At 42.3% G+C, this 14,392-nt stretch overlaps 1 protein-coding gene across 3 annotated transcripts; it reads left to right on the top strand.

Annotated features, from left to right (window-relative positions):
- Positions 1–1,940: 1,940 nt before the first annotated feature.
- On the top strand, positions 1,941–7,930 carry dtx3 (deltex E3 ubiquitin ligase 3). Of its 3 annotated transcripts, XM_018760159.2 has the most exons (5): positions 1,941–2,254; positions 2,498–2,538; positions 3,904–4,694; positions 5,435–5,652; positions 6,036–7,930. In XM_018760159.2, exons 2-5 carry the CDS (start codon positions 2,526–2,528, stop codon positions 6,109–6,111), a joined length of 1,098 nt encoding a protein of 365 aa, XP_018615675.1. In that variant the 5' UTR covers positions 1,941–2,254; positions 2,498–2,525; the 3' UTR covers positions 6,112–7,930. The 3 variants fall into 3 exon arrangements, with proteins under 3 accessions (XP_018615675.1, XP_018615676.1, XP_018615674.1); XM_018760160.2 differs by lacking the exons at positions 1,941–2,254; positions 2,498–2,538 and adding an exon at positions 2,569–2,826; XM_018760158.2 differs by lacking the exons at positions 1,941–2,254; positions 2,498–2,538 and adding an exon at positions 2,833–3,177.
- Positions 7,931–14,392: the final 6,462 nt, after the last annotated feature.

Below are 14,392 nucleotides of genomic sequence, written 5' to 3'. Positions count from 1 at the left end.
GGAGGGTAATGTCCAGCTTTGGTGTGGAAGATTCTTTGCTTCGCAGTAATACGTGCCATGTTCAGGTGACTTGTGCAGTCTTTTCTTTTGTATATGTGGTGTGCGGATGGTCTGAGGGTTCATGCTGTTAAGGATTCTCACAGCCTGAGGGAAGAAGCTGTTGCACATTCTGGAGGAGGAGGTCCGGATACTTTGGTATCTCCTTCCAGATGGCAGGGGGACGAAGAGACTGTGGGAGCAGTGGGGTCAGCTGTGATGCTGTGGGCTCTGCGGGTGCACCATGTATGGTAGATATAGTACATGTCCTCTGTGAAGGGGTGGGGGTACCGATGATCCTTCCTCTGATGTTCACTATCCGTTGTAGAGGCTTGTGATCAGAGATCTTGCAGTTCCCATCCCAAGCTGTGATGCAGTTAGTCAGTATGCTCTCTATGGTTCCTCTGTAGAATGTAATGAGGATGAGTGGGAGGAGGCTTGCCTTTTTCAATCGCTGCAGGAAATGAGACAGCAGCGCTATTCGCTGTGCCACCCTGCCACCATATACACCCCATACTGAATGTTTATGTATTAATTCAATTATTTATTAATTGACTGGAAGCTCATTCCACAGCTTAAGATCAGGAAGCTAGAATGAGCGAGTCCTCCATGTGTCTTGGGGAGGGAAGGTGCGGAGAGAAGGCAAGTAGAGGTTACACTGAGGACAGCAGGACAGGATAAGGCACTCAAGTAGTGAGGATCCAAACCTGAAGGGACCTGTACATTGGTCTGAGGGTCTTAAACTGAATTCTGGGGACCCAGCAGATAGAGTAGAACACTGTAGCAGTGCTTGTAAAATGCATAATGTTATACTCTACACTAAATGAACAACAGTATTAGAAGTATAAATTGTATTCATTGGCAATGCTTTTATCTTTAGTTGGTTAGTCTATTATATGAATATAGAATATTGTAAAGCACGATGTGTGTAAACACTTGTTGCCCCGTTACGGTATATGTCTATATGCCCTGAGTACTCATGTGTTATTAATGTGTTTATGGTCTAAATCCAATTACTTAAGAATGTTAAAACCAATGATTCTCAATCTAGGTTTTGGCTTTCTTGTATAAACAGACTTTTTTGGTCAAACTGCATTTTTTTTTTTAACCTTTTATTACCTCCTTAAAACATACTGATTCAACCCTATCCCCAGGCATCCATTTATGTAACATTTTCAGTTTTGTTTTTAATGTGTCCATGGGCCGTTATTTTCTTTGGTTCTTACTTTGAAGTTTGTGATATATTGATGAAAACGATATATCGTCACTTACGAAGACTGATAATGCACAAGATGCAAGCTTAGAACAAGCCTTTTCTATAACTTTTCTTAATAAAATTAGTAATATGTTTAAGTTTACTTTTTAATATTTATGACAGTTAGCCTATATAATATATGGAAACACTGGCGGAATACACATTTTTTCCAAACTTTATTAAATCCCAAGCATAAAGTAAGAAGTCACTTCAAATAAAAACATTACACTAACAATACAGTAAAAGGTTTCTCAGCTTATACATGACAAAGAAAAATCACTAAGCTGTACAATAAACACAAATTCATTTTCAGAATACAAACTGTGAATTCATCAGAGGTTAAAAACAGAATCGAGAATGTAAACAAGAATAGAAACTTTGGATTTTCTAAAGAATTGAAAAGTGAGTAAAAAACAAAAACCCCGGAAAAAAGTAACACAAGTCGTATCCTAAAATCCACTTGACACTCTAATGTTACTTTGTCATGAGTTAAAAATTACATTACAAACATCCACACAACACAGCGGAGTCTGGAATACACTACACATTTCCAACGCTCAGAAATTCCACTTTTATCCATGATGACATCATCACAAAGCTTGGCCAATCAGACTGCTCATGACGAACTTCCGGTTCACATTTCCCCGCCCTTTCCCAAAATTATGGAGGTTGCGCCTCAGAGGGGGAAAGATAAACAAATCGAATATGACGTGAAAAGTGTATGCAAGTTCAATGTTTATTCCCGAATACGGAAGACAAAAACGCTCTTCCCCCACCCTACATTATTTGGCTAGTTTCAAGATATTAGGGGCATAGTGTGAACTCTCGAGTGTATTCAAGGACGAAGCCTGGGAACCGGGAATCATGAAGGCAGTTTTAGAAACGCTGCGTTGATCAATGGTGTTACTGTATTTTTTATTAGCTGGGAAGGCTCCGATCGGCTCTCTTCCGGTTTCGCTGAAGGTAGGTTGTATTTTGTTACCATACAGTAGCAATCAATGCAAATTAAATATCTCTAATCTCACATTTGTACCATTGATCGCTAGACTCTACAGGTTAATACGGACCAGTCTAATTAAAGCAACGACTGTTCAACTTCAAATGCAGAGTATCGAACGCATTCTGTACAGCAAACCTGAGTGTTGGCTTTTCCGAGTATCAGAGTTCTTCCAGTACTTCAGCTTTTGTTCTTTTTCTTCACTTCAGGCTCAGGACACTTCAGATACAGGAATATATGGGATCACAAGGTAAATGTATGGCTTTTTTCCAATATAATTGCTCAAATGTATTTCAGATAAACAGAGCAAGTGAACGTGGACTATATTGGAGTAGAAATGAATGTTTTCAGAACACGTCTTCGTTTTTTTTTTTTTCTGTGCGTACTATTTGCGGCGGCGGACCGCAGTCTGTGCGACGGTGTCGTGATTGCGCCTGTTACTGGGGTTCCCCTTAGCCTTAGCGCCAGACGCGACAACCAAAAGAACCGACGCGTTAGTACTGACCAGACAGCTCTAGAACGTTCGATTCAAATACTGGTGGGTTTTATATTCGAACATGACATGTTCGCGTCACGTACAGAGGACCGTGTCCGCACAGCTCGCGCGCGCCCCTGTGGCGGGACGCCTCGCTCTGCGGCGCTGCTCGCGCGGACGGAGAGGCCACAGAGGGACAGACGGAGCCGAGCGCGTGCCGTTCAGCGCTGTATTATTAGCACCGTATAAGTACCGTGGCGTGTTAGCGACAGTGCACGGCCTGTGCGCGCGCTTACCTCTGGCGGTCATTTATTTACCCTGCTGGCTAACTGCTATCTTACATTAATTAAGATGATGGCCAGTAGTAGTATCGACGACTGATGCCGCGAACACGTTATTCGTCGAGATTAACGAGTTAGCTTTTGTTGTTCCAATTTTCTTCTTCTTCTTCGTCTTCTTCTTCTTCTTCTTATTATTATTATTATTATTATTATTATTATTGTTGTTGTTGTTGTTGTTGTTGTTAATATTATGATTATTATTGTTCTTGTTGTTATCCAGCTTGCTGAGTTATCCTTTTGAAAAAATCTGGGTGCACAAACTTACTGTTTGTTTCCAGTAGGACGCCTCGTTAAACTCGCAGTCAGAGTCTGTGACTGAGAAAACAGAACGTGAAATGAATCAGTAAAATAATAGGAAGTTATAAAATATACAATATTTAATATTGACAATCAGTGTCATCAGGTGTGGAGGGAATCTTATCAGTAGTACTCAGAGGGTAATATTCTGCTTTTGGACCGGATTAGAATTACATGATTTACGTTTATTCAGCTGATGCTTTTCTGCAAAGCGACTTACAATAAGGTTACAGTTATTACAGTTACAAGCTTACAATTATTTACCCATTTATACAGCTAGGTATTTTTTTAAAATTATTTTTTGGAGGATTAGACACCTACTTTTACATCTGTGATATATATAATTATTGTCTAATCTTTATCCTACTATATATCTTAAAAAAAAAATGTTCTCCCACATTCTCAGAAGTTTTACTGCTCTGAGTCTGTGGACATGCTGTGTATGCTTGCGTTTCCAGCTGTGTGTAATGCCTGTTCCCGTTTTTGCCATGTGCCTGTGCAGTGTCCTCGGTTGCGATGAGTGTGCGCGCGGGGCAGGATAGCGACGAGGTGCTGGTGTCGCAGCCTCTCTGGGACTACTTGGACGCAGCCGGGCAGCCCTGGCTGCTGGACTTTCAGAGCAAGCATGGACTGAGGGTGGATGTTGTACGGCGTGGGGAGCGCGGGGGCTGCTGTGCTGTGCGACTGAGGCCGGTGGACGGGGCCGCGGTCGCGGGTCCGGTCCCTTCGTCCTCCCGCAGGGCTTTCATGGACCTGTGCCGCTGTGCACGCAAGGAGATGAACAAGCAAGATGGGGCACCGAAAAGAAAGCGGTCCTTGCTGCCTTGCGTCGGTGTCACGGAGACAGACGGTGAGGGGAGCCTGTTGCCCCCTCCTCCCCCTCCAACCCGGCGCTCCCAGAGGCAGCAGGCAAAGTACAGGAAGTCCGCAGATTTAGACAGTGCAATTTCTCTGCCCATTTCCCATGAGGTACCGACTGGCCGAAAGGCTGAAATCAGCGTGATCTCCTCAGGTGAAGGGGACAACAGCACCTGCTCCATCTGTATGGGGGAGATAGTGGAGAAGACAACCCTGGACAAGTGCGGTCACTCCTTCTGCAGGGCCTGTCTGGATCGGGCATTTCAGGTGAAACGGGCATGTCCTGTATGCCGACTGGTCTATGGTCCGTTGATCGGGAATCAGCCAGCCAACGGCAGCATGATTGTGGAGCGAGACCCAGATCTCGAGTTGCCAGGACACGAAGGCTATGGATGTGTTTGCATCATTTACAGCTTCCCACCCGGGATGCAGGCGGTGAGTTCATGCAAAGATCTCGGTGCTGAAGGTGGATATCTTTTGGATATTTACAACAAATTCACTCTCTTATTTTCCTGTTCATTCCCGATTAATTTAGTCATTCCAAAAGTTGTGCATTAATAAAACTTGTAGACAACTTGCTATTACTGCTCTGTATCTCATGTGGAACAATGTGTTGGTATTCTGTGACTTGTATGGGCTACTTTTGTAAAGCTATAAGTGAAATATACAGATTGTGGTTGACAGACAGTGAAACATTCTGCTAAGACAGATTGTGGTTGACAGACAGTGAAACATTCTGCTAAGTAATACCGAATGCATGGATCTTTTCGCCTCCTGAAACCCTTATGCTGAAATAGAATGTCTGTTGTTCTGTTTAAACTCCTTATTGAACAAAAGACATTGGTATGCAGTCACTAATCCAGAGTTTACCTTTTTTTATCTGTAGAAACTGCACAAAGATGGACTACAGGTTGCACCTGCTATGTTAGAAATCGCTTCATGCCACTGTGCGATTGACCTTAAATGGTTTAGGATTCACTGTTTGTAGTACATTCATCCCGCAGCCTTTTGATGATGATAAATTACCTAAATACTTGCCAGCCTAGTTTAAAGTTTCTTTAAATGTTTTTTTTAAATTCTCTCATGAAGTATTGACGTGTCCGGTTATTTCTTATTTTATCATGTATTTCAAAATTTTTTCTTAAAATATGGTTTTGTGTTTGGGGCAATTGCAGCAGGAGCACCCAAATCCAGGGGTGAGGTATCCAGGGACAGACCGTGTGGCCTACCTGCCTGACAGTCCAGAGGGAAATAGAGTTTTGGGTTTGTTACGACGTGCTTTTGAGCAGCGGCTCATCTTTACTATTGGTACATCCATGACTACGGGCATGCAAAACGTCATTACCTGGAATGACATCCACCACAAGACCTCAATCTGGGGAGGACCACGATGGTATGTGTCCCATTTCCCTTAATTTTTTTTAATTTTTATTTTTAAATCTGTATCACAAAGCACAGGGGGTGCGGTGGCGCAGTGGGTTGGTCCGGGTCCTGCTCTTTGGTGGGTCTGCGGTTCGAGTCCCGCTTGGGGTGCCTTGCGCCGGACTGGCGTCCCGTCCTGGGTGTGTCCCCTCCCCCTCCGGCCTTACGCCCTGTGTGCCGGGTTACGCTCTGGTTCCCCGCGACCCCTGTCTGGCCCTGGCGGTCGGGCCTTGTCCAGGGGTCCTACCATCACAAAACACCACCACTGCCAGTTTAAGTGCATTTACACTAGAAGGGTACTGGTGACTGATTACTCTTTTCATCTGTCTCTTCCCACTTCCAACCTCACCAAAGTTTTGGCTATCCAGACCCAACTTACCTGGTTCGTGTCACAGAAGAGCTTCGGGAGAAAGGTATAACAGCTGACTGAGTGCAAGACTGGTGAGACCCCCAAACCACATTGTTGCTGCTGCTGCTGCTGCTGCTGCTGCTGCTGCTGCTGCTGCTATTCACAGGATTGCTGGCCCGTGGGACTTCTCCAGCCATTGTCAGCCCTCTGAGCCAGGCCCACCTACAGCACTCGTGCCTGGGGCAACGCAGGTACAGTTAGGACCATGCTGCAACTATCCAATGGTTTTTTTTCTTTTCTGTGCAACCCACTTCCATCCTGTCTTACAAGTGAGAGGAGATACAGCAGTGCAGTGTAGTGAATTACTGCTGTACTATGTACCTTGTTACCTCTCTCTTCTCAACAACAAGACATTGAATCCTTTCCAGATTGGTGAAGATAATAATATAACCCAAGATAAATTATACAGACATTTAAATATTTCAGTATGATCTATGTCTACTTTACCCCCCCTCTTCTCTGCTTTATTTGTGGAATGCTCTAGTATTTGTGGCACTGTTGACATAAGACAACAAAAGTGACTTCTGACCCAACACAGCAGGAGGAATGTAGTGCAATAGCATAATCTCCTCTGGGATAAGATCTCTGCACTAGCAGCATTGCAGTCACAGCAGTTATAGGCACTTTAATTGCGTACTTCGGTTTAGTCTGGTGTCTTTCTGACGAAAGGATTCCAAGATTTCGCAACTGCAGGTTTTCCAGTGAGCTACCATGAACAGCTGATACGAGATCCAAGGCTTAAGTGCACTGTTACAAACTCTTCCAGAAATGACGTTTCGTTTAAGAGCCAGCAGTTGGGAAATCCATAAAATGTGTTAAACATGTCGGAATTATTATCCTCTTTTCATTTATCATCAGGTTGAACCTGACACCTGTGTTGAGTTCTTTAAACTTGTGAATGTGTAATAGGTTTTCCTGCCATTTAGTTTGACAGTATGCCAAGCTGAACACAATTTTAATTTTCAATAAGCAGATTTATATGATGTCAAAACAAAAAGGGCATGTAAACCACTAAACCAAATTAAAGGCACAGTAATCCTCTGTATTTTTCTTCCACTTTCTGGACTTCTTTTAATTAAAGAAGATGCTTGGTTCAGTTCCTGTTAAGATATTTAGACAGTATTGTTGGCCTTGGTTCAGAATGATTACATTTATATTTTTCTTCTGGATTTTATTCTTCAAGTATTTTTTTATTGTGCCTTTGTCTCATTTAGAACAAAAATGTTAGCACTGACAGACAAGCTGTCTGTTATTTGGTGGTTAGCAGCATAAAGATTGTACATGTAATCTGGCTTTAACTAAAGTATATTCAACTTTCAATACACTTAGTGTAAGTCTATTGATGTTTGCATTATCACTCTGGTTTTAAGAAATTAAATACAAATCAGAAACTGCTTTCCTTTAAGTTTAAGAAAGCTTTGTGCGAAATCTGCTCCAAGTTACCCAGGTCTGAAATGATGGACCCAAGCTCCCATTTTGCTTGAATTGTGTTCTTCTGAAGTTAGCATTACCAAGTAGTAAAAGAAAAGGAGATTCTAGAAATTTAGTAACTTGTATTTCAAAGTGTATTTCCCTTTTACATTTTGAGTTAAGGGACCAATTCAATGTCTGTGTAACCGGGATAATAGTTTACACTGAGTACTATTGCATTCAGCGCAAATGTTTCTATGCAGTACTAAAGTAAGTTTAAAAAATTATATTAAAAGTTGCACATGTTTGTTAATTTTTGCTTTTATAGTTGTGTTGATTTATATTTTTGACTAAAATGTCTTTATTAATGTTAAATAAGAATTCTGTGCTTTACATTTTCATACTTGAATAAAGGACATTCTGTTCTGTCTTCATTCCAGTTTGTACTTGGGTGTCATGGCAGCTGTGAGTCTTTGAAAATTGGCTGCATGTTTTAACTATAATTCCAAGTATTAACATGGTGGCTCTGTAAATTTAAATATTACCAATGCTTTTGAAATTGCTTGTTGGATTAGCAACAGTTTTCACACTTTGCATTCAAGAATTATTTGCCTGTACTCTAAACTCATCCCCCCCAGAATGGGAGGTCGTGCATTTTTTACTCTGTAGACATGACCATGTTCTTGAGATCAGATCATTTTTGAGATATTGTCTGACTTCAAAAATCTGAAAAATTGTGTGTAAAACTGTCAAGGCAGCATCCGGTAGTGTTGTTGGTGAATCAGCAAAAGGTCCAGCCTGACAGCAAATATGTTTATGTTGTTTTACTTCCTCAATTTACTACCCAGTCCTTAGATTGCTTTCCAGTCTGGTATAGGCTGTGAAGCCTTCTGGGCAGTAGAAATCAATTTATTGCAGAGAAAATAAACTTTGAAAGGTGGTCTAGTGAGTAGCACTGATGTTTCATAGCTCCTGGACTGTGGGTATGAACCTGGGGTTGATCCGGCTCAGTCTTTGTGGTGTTTGTGTGGGTTTTCTCTGAGTATTCTGGTTTCCTTCCATAGTACAAAGACATTTCAGGTGGATCTGTCTCTAAATTGAAAGAGTTAGTGGAAGTACTGCATGCAAAATCTATGACAGCTCATTCACCAATCAGATTTAGATGAATGGCTAATGATAGGAGTAACATCACAGCAAAAATTATTTACAAAAAAAGGAACTTCTTATTACTTCTTACCCAAGGCCTCCTTTAAGGCACCATTGGGTGCCATGGTGCCTGCGGAGATGCAGCTGTTTTTTTTTTGTCACTGCCTGCCAAAAAAAATGATCATGCCTCACCTGAGTACGACACAGAAGTCACCCAAGTTCATTCAGTGTTTCCATATTTTTAACATGTTTTTCAATTGCTCAGCTGGCTACACTGGTGCTTCTGACTCCCACAAATGAGTTCACCGTCACCATACTTAACTGTGGCCAACATCCAGAGATACAAATAACCAATTCGTGTGTGCAGGAGGGTTTGTGGTCTCCATCTTCCCACAGTATCTTGGAAGTGCACAATGTTATCACCTGTAGGAGTTCCCTTCTGTTGCTCTATCTCTATGGATTTCACAAATTGTACTTAATGAACTGGGAAACTCTACCCTTTCGTATTGAGCTTTTCCACATTTCAGACAGTTTTTGAAAAGGAGCTAAAAGAAATAAAACAAGAACTTCAGCAGGTAGCTTTGTTCCATGATTCTTATGTTTCTTTGGAGTCTAAGTCCGTTTTAACTATACTTGGAGGTCACGACAACGTAGTTATTAGTCTATTTTCAGACTATTACATTACTGTGCAGCCATTGTTATTTGACAGTTAACCTTTATTCTTTATATTCATTCTATTGAACCAATGTACGATATATGTAGTAGACGATATGTACATTTTATATATAAACACAAAGCTGAACATAAATGTGCTATTGTCTTCATTGTACTTAAGGGTATAAGAAGAATGGTACAGTAGCAGTGGTTAAGAATGTCGTTCTTAAGGAAGGTCATAAGATTAAAATAGCTCAACTAATTTTAAGATTTGATTCCCAACTGGAACAGTTATTTTCTGCTGCATTCTGCTCTGCTAACGGTGCCCTCAACTTTCTACACTAGGTGCTTTAAAAACACATTCTGAGCAGCAGAATACTTGGTGCCTTAGTTGCTGCCATCACTGGTCCAGTCCCCTTTGTTTCATACCATGTTCTACGTGCTAACCTGTCTTTGTACATGTATCCACGAAAGCTTTATTTAAAAAAAAAAAAAAACAAAACAAAAAAACAACACATTTTTGACAGCATTTGTGAAATTACTAGAAGAGGTATTTTTCTGAAGAGTGCAACTTGGAAAACTGCGGTGTAGTCCAGCCATCCCATCGGTACTGATCACTCTGTAATTAAACATTCAAAGTTCTCTCTGGGTTCAAGCCCAGCCTTCTTGTCATTTTCTCTGAGCTAAGTGAGAGTTCAACCTAGGCTGCTGGCCAGCAGTATGGCCATTAAGCAGAGATGTTAAGCTGAAAAACAAATTATTTGCACATTCTAATTAAAAGGAGTTGAATGATGTGTTTATCCTTCATGAGACTAATACTGAAAAGCAGCACTTGCTTGGTTTTTTTAATATGCCTCCTACTGATCCTTCCCCCACTTGTCCTGCATCAGGAGTCCATATTTTCCTTAATGCTCCATTAAAGCAAATGATAATGAAATGAGTGCAATGTGGAACTGACCTTTTTACCATACGTTTCTGATTTTGTCAAAATTATTGTCAAGAAGTGTGTTTGTGAATTGGAGATGCGGTGGCACAGCAGGTTTGGCCTGTGCCTGCTCTCTGGTGGGTCTGGGGTTCGAGTCCTGTTTGGGGTGCCTAGCGCTGGACTGGCGTCCCATCCTGGATGTGTCCCTTTCCCTTCCAGCCCTGCGCCCTACGTTGCCAGCTTAGGCTCCGGTTTGCTGCGACCCCACTTGGGAGAAGCAGCTTCAGATAACGTGTGTATATTTGTGAACGTAAGTATGATGTTGTCATTGCAAGATAAATCCCGGAAAATGACATGCTCCAAGCTACACTTCTGTAGCATGCATATTTACACCGGAGAAGAAAACCACAAGATTGAATTTTAATAAACACTTATGAGGTCAAATTTTGAACTATATTGTGTTATACAGTATGAATCATGGTAACATGTCAAGTGAAGCTGTAATTGCGCACGTATCACTTTTTCACCACCAGGCGGCGATCTCTCCTCATGAGATGGGCTTCAGTGTGGCCAGCTGAGGCCTTGTAGCCATCCCCTCCCCTCTCCCCAAAGCCATGTCCTGCAGTCCCTTTGCAGAGATCACAACAATTTGTTGCTTTGAGAGCCTTGTTGAATTTTTCAAAAATTCCCAGCAACTGTATTCCCTGTGCCAGAGAAGCTGTTCATTCTGGTAGCGTTTGATTGTCCGTTTGTGCATGTAGCCCATTTTTACAATTATTAGTTTAAATGCCATCAAATGTCTGATTTCTGTGGCTCCTAATCCAGGCTATGGTGATATCCTACCTGGTGACCGTAGGTGAAATCCCTACTTGCAGCCCTGTCTTGTCTTGTCATCTTTGCCATCAAGCCTCTCCTGCTGATCCAAAATGCTGTTGCATAACTCATAACTTGTGTTTGACCTGTCAAAGCGTTCCCATGTATCCCCCCACCCCCTCTCCATCTCTTTCATTGACTTCCTTTAGCTGCCCGTGTCAAGTTCAAGACTCTGGTTACAGTCTACAAGACCATCAACAGATCTGCTCCACGATACCTGCAGGACCTGATTGCTCCGCCATGTCTGACTGCTTGGTGGGCCCGCACTCAGGGGGTTCAAAATCAAACTTTTGTAGGTTCTTGGTTTTGGCCCTGATTTTGAGCTTCCTCTGTCACTCAGAACTGCTGAATAACTTTGAACATTCAAGGAGGGATTTAAAATACATCACCTTCAGACCCATTTCTTGCATTTTTGGATTGTACATCACTTTGGAAGAAAAAAGTCTGCTAAATGAATTCAAGTAACGGGACCTTCTTTTAAACTTATTTACTGTGCATATTAAGAATTAAATTTTTAAGCAGGTGACAGATGCACTTTGAATACAGTTTCAAAAATGCAGGTCCAAGGAGGCAGTGGAACACACACACGTGTCATCAATGACAGGGACAGATGTGAGTCCAGGGCCACTCAGGGGAGACCTATATTTCACTACATCACTGGTAGGTTGTCATCAGTGTCCCTCTGTGGCAGCCCACTCCTTTTTACTGTATCAAACTTATGCACATCAGCTATGGATCAACAAATTTGAGAAATTTCAACAATTGGTTTTGATTTCCGGCAGTCCAGTACATCCCTATAATTCTTTATTCATTTTCACTTGTTAATGATGTTTACATTTATTTAGACGTTCATTTAGTCCGTACTTTTCTCCAAAGCACCATACATCTCCAGTTCAATACAAAACTATACAAATGTTTGTAGTGCTTTAAAAAAGGCCCCTGAAAAACACACATGCACAGGAAGCACTCTGGAAGCAGACACTGGTATCGGTTAGTTTGGCTGGCACAGATACCCACATTTTTCTTTCAGCCCCTGTTAGTGGTTTGACACTGAGTGGGCGAGGGACATCACAGTGGAGCAGGATCTCAGGACATCTGCTGCTTCCTGAAGGCAACCCGGGCCCATCTGGTCACCTTGTGTCTCTGCCTGCTCTGCCCACCCGCCTTTACACAGCCCTCATTTCACTCTTGTTCTTCATCTTTTATTCCCACTCTTCCTCCATTCCCCTATCCCTGCCATGTCCCCACTTCCTCCCCTGTCCCATCTCTCAGCCTGTCCCTGCCAGAACTCAAGCCCCTCTCTGCTACTCATGTCATCTGGTGTGTGATGAGCCGCACTCCTATCTGCTCCTGGATCTCCACATCTTCGTTCCCACGCATCAGCCGCCCCCATGGCTGAGAGTTCCAGGTCTGGTGTACCTTTTTCACCCAGAGTCAAACATTGCATCCTGCTGGATATGGCTGCCTGGTTTAAGGTCCGGTTCACAGGGACAGAGAGGGCTGGGTGTACAGGTAACAGCGACTACACTGAGCTTAAACAGTAGCCATTGCAGAACTCTGTGTGTAAAAAGGGCAGGGAGGTCAAAGGAAGAGTAAGCATCGTGAGGCCGGATTCAGGGGAACTTTGGGGGCTACAGCTGATGGACAAATATGCTTTATGTCATTCCAGCCTGCGAGGCACTGCACTAAAGGCACCATCTGATGAGAATTGCCTCCTCAGCAATGTTTGTGCAATCACTCTTCCGGAACTGAAGCTGACAGCACTCCCTCCGTCCAGCACTGCCCTGCTCTGGTTACATCAGTCCAACTTATGTAACTATTGTACCACTAGACCCCCAGTGCCTTGTTTGGAGAGTGTACCGGGCCACATGCGGAATCGGACAGAGGGGATGGTACAGAGGTCTGCAGCAAACTGTTGCTGTGGGTGGGAGCATCACACCTTCCTCTTACCTGCCATGCACTCTGCACCATACTTTTACACATTCTCCTACTGTATATGCTTTATTCTACGCAGCCAGATGTATGTTTTAAGAGACAAAAAAAATCTTGAGCTGTCAGAGATTTCTTGCATCTCATTACAGGAAGCAATGCAGTTTAAATGTACTATGTAAGTACACATGAAGCGGGCAGAAGACTTACATTTATTAATTTAACTGACACTTTACTGCAAAGCAGCTTTCAGAATCAGAACAAGCTTTATTGCCAAGTATGTTCACACATACAAGGAATTTGTCTTGGCAGAAACTTCCACAGCACAGAGAATGAGAGTGACAAGACAGATGAGAAGATAGAATATGTGAATGAAGGATAAAAACTATATAAAAATATAAAGTACCCAATATACAGTGTCAGTCTACCTGCAGTTATTTACCCATTTATGCAGCTGGGTAATTTTACTGCAGAAATCTAAGGTAAGTATCTTGGTGAAGGGTACAACAACTGAAGGTGGGATTCAAACCTCCGACCTGTGGGTCTAAATCAGCGGCTCTAACCACTACACTACCAGCTGTCCCATCGCAAAGGAATATGCACCATATGTAAAATCCTAAAATCCTTAGTGCTGGATTATTTTATTATTTGAATCAATGGTTTACATTTTACAGAACATCTGAATGGGAAAATCTTTTCTAATTCAGATTCATTTACAGACTAATTGTCTTCAGTGTCATTTTAACGCTCAAATTAATTACTCCATAAATACTGCAGTCACATGTTCCTGTGACACTTTATTTTGCAGCTGCTTTCAATGCAACAATTATTCTTATATTAACAGTTCATTATAGGATGAAGAGAATAAAATGAAATGGAATAAAATGTTTTTGAGAAGGGGAGCCCGATACACCATGTGACAGGATACCTTTGAGCCACCTTGGGTTCCTGTGTGGTGCCAAGCGAGGAACATAGAGCTCCACACAAGAGATCTGCCCTTTTTTTAATTTATTTATTTAAACCTTGTTTTGCGTCTGTGCTCAAGAGCCCTTGTCATTCCCCGTCCTTGAGTTGGAGAAGAGGAGAGCAGTCTAGTGGGCCCAGGCAGTTATCGAACTCATGGCTCTGTTGTTACAAAAATTGAAACGGCGCACCAGTAATGGCCGAGCCTTCGAATGGCCAAGTTCGGAAACACTTTCAGCCCTGGCAGAACAACCTCTGAGCTTTGAATGCTGTACGGTGCTCAAAATGTAGCTTTTTCAACCCTGAGCTATTCGATGTGACCCTTTGGTCCTATAGTCTTCATTCTTGTCAGTGATTTATCTGAAAGAAAAAGATGTGGTACATCATAAATATAAAACCTTG

This window comes from Scleropages formosus, chromosome 19 (assembly GCF_900964775.1).
Source record: "Scleropages formosus chromosome 19, fSclFor1.1, whole genome shotgun sequence".
Lineage (NCBI taxonomy): Eukaryota > Metazoa > Chordata > Actinopteri > Osteoglossiformes > Osteoglossidae > Scleropages > Scleropages formosus.
The sequence above is the reverse complement of the archived record's forward strand: the minus strand, read 5'-3'. Positions and strand labels throughout refer to the sequence as shown.

Excerpts from the sequence above, each read along its gene's own strand:
- dtx3 (XM_018760158.2), top strand. The coding sequence starts at position 3,144 with ATGCCGCGAACACGTTATTCGTCGAGATTAACGA. Across the intron at positions 3,178-3,903 it reads TTATTCGTCGAGATTAACGA|TGTCCTCGGTTGCGATGAGT; the intron begins GTTAGCTTTTGT and ends GTGCCTGTGCAG. Across the intron at positions 5,653-6,035 it reads ATCTGGGGAGGACCACGATG|TTTTGGCTATCCAGACCCAA; the intron begins GTATGTGTCCCA and ends ACCTCACCAAAG.